This window comes from Myotis davidii, unplaced genomic scaffold (genome assembly GCF_000327345.1).
Source record: "Myotis davidii unplaced genomic scaffold, ASM32734v1 scaffold345, whole genome shotgun sequence".
Classification (NCBI taxonomy): Eukaryota; Metazoa; Chordata; class Mammalia; order Chiroptera; family Vespertilionidae; genus Myotis; species Myotis davidii.
The window spans coordinates 144,840-150,852 of record NW_006296540.1 but is presented as its reverse complement, the minus strand read 5'-3'; the positions used below and the strand labels follow the sequence as shown (position 1 = coordinate 150,852).

Sequence of the window (6,013 nt, the reverse complement as noted above, 5' to 3'; positions counted from 1 at the left end):
AATTTACTCTTTTGCTTATTTGCTCCTTATCTTGACACTTTTTCTGAGCAATCTCCAATCCCACAATGTCATCTCCATGAGGATAAGAACTTGAGTTTGTTCATCGCTAAATCCCAGAGCATACACTGGTGCCTTGTACATAAAAGATGCTCCGTTAATATTTGTTCTGTTAAATGAATAGCTTAAAGCAAGAGAGGTAAGTTCGGAAGTCAGACATACATATGATGATTAAAGAATTAGAGAATTCAGTGAAAAGAGGGCTTTTAAGACCCTCTGAGGGACTCCAGCATTTGGAAGATGGCTAGAGAACAGCAAAGGCAGTACAAAGGAGTGGCCAACAAAGTTGCAATAAAAGGGGCCTCTTTCATCTCAATTTGGAAAAAGCTCTCGTATGAGTAACCTTTCTCTAGCCTTGTCTTGCTTCACTTTCCCCCTTGTTTAACTACACCCATTTGATCCTCATTCAGTTCCCTGAATGTGCCAAGTTGTTTTTATCCTCACAGGGTGTTAATACCGGCTTACCTGGCTGATTCCTCCTTAACTTTCAAGTGTCTGCTTCAGTGTCATTTCCTAAGAGAAATCTCGTCTGTAATATTCTTGCAGAACCCTTTGTTTTTCGTATATAGTACTTACTGTAGGTTCTAATTTTATCTTTTTTTTAGGATACTTATACAATGTTTCTGTCCCCACTCTTTCTGTAAAACCTCCTTAAAGCCATTTCTTTTCTTTTTTTTTTTAAGGCCATTATTTACCACAGTGTCCCTAACATGCAGCACTTAAGTAGGCACTGAATGAATGAGTGCATGAATGAGTGAATATTTAATGCAGTTTCTGGCTACCCTGATATGATTGCCTTAACTTTCTTCTCTGCTCTGGTTTCATAAATAATAAAAATCATAACATCTAAATACCTGAAAGATACTTTTAAATTTCTTTAGCTTCTGCTTAAACTTTGGTGTCTTGCTTATTTTATGCTTTTCCATTGTGTTTGAAGCTGTCAGCATGCCTTCTTAATGGTTCTTCATTTTTTCCTTTTTGTTTACAATTTCAGTCTTCCATCTGTCTCCTTATATTAGGCTCAAGGTTTTCTGTTGTTGATTTTAAATATATTTTTATTGATTTCAGAGAGGAAGGGAGGGGTGGAGAGAGAGAGAGAGAGAAACATCAATGAGAGAATGCTGACAGGCTGAGCTCAAAAGGTTCGCCATCACTGTCCTAGTTCATGGGTTGACACTCAACCACTAAGCCATGCTGGCCGGGCTTTTGTTGTTTTTATATTTTTATTGATTTCAGAGAGGAAGGGGGTGGGAGAGAGAGAAACATCAATGATGAGAGAGAACCCCTGATCGGCTGCCTCCTCAACACCCCACACTGGGGATTGAGCCCAAAAACCAAGTCTATGCCCTGACCAGAAATTGAACCAGGGCCTCCTGGTTTATAGGTCAATGTTCAACCACTGAGCCACGCTGGCTGGGCTAGGCCCAAGTTTAATATATAAAATATGTGGTCATCTGGAAGGTGACTGGATCTTAACTAAGACATTCAGGTGGGCCAAGATGAATTGTTAATCTGAGTGCAGAGTTTTGTTACTTTGTTCAGATTTAAGATTAACAGTGATAATATGTTTATAATAATGTATTTATTATAGTTGAAAGTGATATGCTAACAGTTGACTCTGGACCACTCACTAGTGAAGATCAACCAATTTCATGTGATGCAGACTCTAAAAAGGAACAAGGTATTTTTTTTAATTTACATCCTTTTTAAATTTACATCCTCAAATTAAACTTGCTCGTTCTTCAAATCTTTTTTCTAATAAAACTTCATGAAATGAATGAATAAAGAGCATTAGAGTAGTATCAAAATTCTAAATTATTAAAACTAATTTTTGTTTTGGGAATCCTCTTAGAAATAAATGAGACCCAAAGAATCACAGCTGTAGCTCAGAGTTCAGTTCTACTCCATCCTCAAGAGGAAGCAACCAGAATTAGAATGGCAGCAAGACAGAAACAGGTAATTTGAAATTTTTGTTTTTAAAGGTTTTGTTCTTCCCCTTGGTACTATAATTTTGTTTGACCAGTGAAATTTGTCTTAATATCTGACTACATTTGATACATCTGGCTACATTTATTCTACCTTGACTTACATATTCAGCTGATAGAAGGCACTTCATCTTCACATATACTATTCATTTTACCTTTATGACTTCTTCGCATTTTATACTTTTGTACATATCCTTCCTATAAAATGTATTTGTTTTTTAAAGTCGGAGACTTTTTAAAAATGTATTTTATTCTACAGAATTTCTGGTACAGTGCTTTATGTATAATAAGTGTTCAATAAATATTTGTGGAATAAATGGATCCCTGTCGTAATATTGGACATTTGCCTGGGCTTTGTAATTTTAAAGATTTTTTGAAAAATAGTATTTCAGAAGAAAAATTTAAATTCAACCTTCTTATCAATAATTTTGGTTCCATGTACTTTAGTAAAAGATCTTATTTATTTATTTATTTAAGGTTTTTTTTGGTTGGCTTCTTTGTTTTAATATTTCAATTACATATGACGTTTATAGGTCAGTCTCAACACAGCTTTTCCTTTATTTATTTATTTATTTGTTTATTTATTTACTTATTTTAATCCTCAGCTGAGGATATTTTTTCATTGATTTTTAAAGAGAGTGGAAGGGAGAGGGAGACAGAAACATCGATGTGAGAGAGACACATAGATTGGTTGCCTCTTGCACACACCCTAACCAGGGTCAGCGAACCTACAACCAAGGTATGTGCCCTTACTGGAATCGAACCCAGGGCCCTTCAGTCCCCGGGCTGATACTCTATCCATTGAGCCAAATTGGCTAGGGCAAAATATTTATTTTTAATATAAATTACCTTGAAAGAAGCTGGTTGTTACTAAGTCAGTCAGTTTATATAGTTTTTATAAAAATACAGCTATACAGTTAAATTCTGAGCCAGTATTTCTTCTCAGATACTTGTTTTTTTAATCAATATTCTAAAGCATTATTGTCCAATAGAACTTTCTGTGGTAATGGAAGTGTCCTATATCTGTGTCCATGTAACTGCTAGCTACATCTATTAAATACTTGAAATATTACAAGTGTAATGAGGAACTGAATTTTAATTTTTACTTAGTTTGATTTCACTTACCTAGTCACATGTAGCTAGTGACTTTTATATTGATAATGCTGTTCTAGAGGTACTACAGAACTGTAAACAGCTAAATTCAGTGGTTCCTACCCTGAGGGAAAGTAAGGAAATGAAGATAGGAACTTGCTATAACCTCATTAATTTTTAACTGTTGCCTGACTAAAAGTAGGTAAAGTTTTGGATTGAGACAATTTTTGTTTTGAAAACAAGATCATCTTTTATTATCTCTAATAAAAGTGTTCCTCTTAATAAAACTTCACATTCATATTTTTACTTAATCAGTAAATATTTACTATGTATTACATATGTATCAGGGACTCGACTAGATGCTGGATTTAGCAGGCAACCAGATTAGCCCAGTCCCTGTCCTCATGAAACTTGGTCACTCTGACATCCATTCTTTTCACTTGGATCTGTGTGTATATTGGTGTCACATTATAGTCCAGGTGTCATCCATGTGCCATTGGCCAACTCTGTTTCATGCCTGACAGTGTTTATCATTGTATTGCTATTTGCATTCTAAATAACTGCATTCTTCTATGGATATGCCTTAGAAATCAAAGTGTTTGGGGAGGCCTTGACATTTAATTTCTTTGTCATTTCTTACTTAGTCCTTTGTGAAATTAATGATGTGGACACAGAATTTGGCCTTCTCTGGAGGTGGGGCTTCAGTGATGATCATGGCTTCCCTGTTCTTCCAGAAAATAGAAATCATTAATGTGTTGTTGTTTTCTTTCTGCCTCTTTTTAATTTTTTTCCCTTTTTCTCTTTTCCTCCTTTTCCCATCGTTCACTCCCTTCCCCCTTGCCCCCGACAGCAGCACAATAACAGATAATCTTCTGGGATAATTGGTACTGTTCGTGATAATACCTGTTTCTTTTCAATGTAATTCATACTATAAACTTTCCTTTTGTGTGAGTTTGTTGTTAATAGATCCACAGTTTTGTGTTTTTCCTTGTGTGTTTTTTTTACCTAGATAATGGAAATAGAAGAGCAGAAGCAAAAGCAATTGGAATTACTTGAACAAATTGAACAACAGAAGTTAAGATTAGAATCTGATTGCTTCAGGGCTCAGCTGGAAGAAGAAAAAAGAAAACAACCTCACCAGACTGAGGTAGGATGCGGGGAAATCTCATCCCTACGTAGACCACTGGGGGATAAGGAAATATAATAAAACCTCAATATAATGGACTAATTCGGGTGAGGGGGTTTCTGCTAAAGCCGAAAGTCTGCTATATAATAAAGTAGGTTTTCCCAATGCATATGTTAAAAAATTAACAAATTATTTTACCTGTTTTTACTTATTAGACACATTTCTGTAAATTATGCATGAAAAATTTAATTTCACACAAAAGTTTTCTATATGTATTACTGTAATTTTAAATTTATACTGGAAAGGTCTAGTAAATACATGCATTCACCAGTCACCTCAAGTAAACAAGTGTACACGGCTGGGGTGTGGCTTAGCACACGTGGGAACATTGGCGGCCGCCTGCATTTAAACTGCTACAGATAGTCACCCCATGAGACAACAGAACCAGTTACAGCAAGTGGGCGGCCGCCTGCATTTAAACTGCTACAGATAGTTGCCCCACGAGACAACAGAACCAGTTACAGCAAGCATGCCAAGCTCAAAGGCTAACATGGGCCAAATAAAGTTTAAGGTTATGTGGACCGCAAAAAAGCAATAGCTTCAATTTTCATAGAAACATAGGTTTATTTCAATAAGGACATGCTGAATACAAAGGGCTGAAATAAATGAGTAATCATTAACATAATAGAACATTTTAATAAAAATTTAATATTTGTGTAAGGGGCGTAAGGGAAATGGAATACAACACGATCATAGTAACCAGTCATTAGCGAACATTGTAGTTCATTAATAATTATATATAACAATATTTTTAAAAGTTAAGTTATGAAATTTTTATTAAAACGTTTCTTACATATCGTTATATTGGCTGGGCCGAAAAATTATTGTTTTGGGTCCGAGTTTGACATGCTAGAGTTACAGCGAGAGATGTGATATGGTCACGTGCCAGTCATTTGCTGAACATTGTTTATGAGCAGTGATTCCTGGATTTAAATATGTAGACTGTAGTTAGAATTATATAATATTTATTTATGCCAGCAAAATTACTAGTGTCTTTTTCAACATATTGCATATTTGCAAAAATTTGTTAAAAATAATAATGGATTAATAACAAAAAGTAAACTTTAAGCAAATCTTGATTTAAAGCATTTAAAGATTAACAAAGTTTTAATTTTCACATATGACATACAGACTGGAAATTTTGTCCATAAAATCCAAAGTCTGTTAAATCAAGGTCTTCAAAATGGATGGGTATACAATATAAGAAATCTTAGCATTCAGAAAAGTAAAATGCATTCTCTTTTTTTTTTTTTGCATTTCTCATTCTTATTTGATAATTTTTTTTCTTTTAATCTGTACATATATATATAAAGTTGTATATATAAGCTCATATATATGTTTATACAAACCTAAACGCTTTCCTCTTTCAGCTTCTAGAGCAGTGGTTCTCAACCTTCCTAATGCCACGACCCTTTAATACAGTTCCTCATGTTGTGGTGACCCCCAACCATAAAATTATTTTCGTTGCTATTTCATAACTGTAATTTTGCTACTGTTATGAATCGTAATGTAAATATCTTATATGCAGGATGTATTTTCATTGTTACAGATTGAACATAATTAAAGCATAGTGATGAGTCACAAAAACAATATGTAATTATATATGTGTTTTCCGATGGTCTTAGGCGACCCCTGTGAAAGGGTCGTTCGACCCCAAAAGGGGTCGCGACCCACAGGTTGAGAACCGCTGTAT

General features: G+C 34.7%; 1 protein-coding gene across 3 annotated transcripts in view; it reads left to right on the top strand.

Annotated features, from left to right (window-relative positions):
• The window catches only part of CEP295 (centrosomal protein 295kDa), a 69,242-nt gene that overhangs the window by 29,731 nt on the left and 33,498 nt on the right, over positions 1–6,013 (top strand). For all 3 annotated transcript variants that reach the window (XM_015569262.1, XM_015569260.1, XM_015569261.1), the window contains exons 11-13: positions 1,649–1,738; positions 1,910–2,013; positions 4,144–4,281. In XM_015569262.1, the coding sequence (XP_015424748.1) occupies positions 1,649–1,738; positions 1,910–2,013; positions 4,144–4,281 (332 nt within the window). The remainder of the gene's footprint in view (positions 1–1,648; positions 1,739–1,909; positions 2,014–4,143; positions 4,282–6,013) is intronic.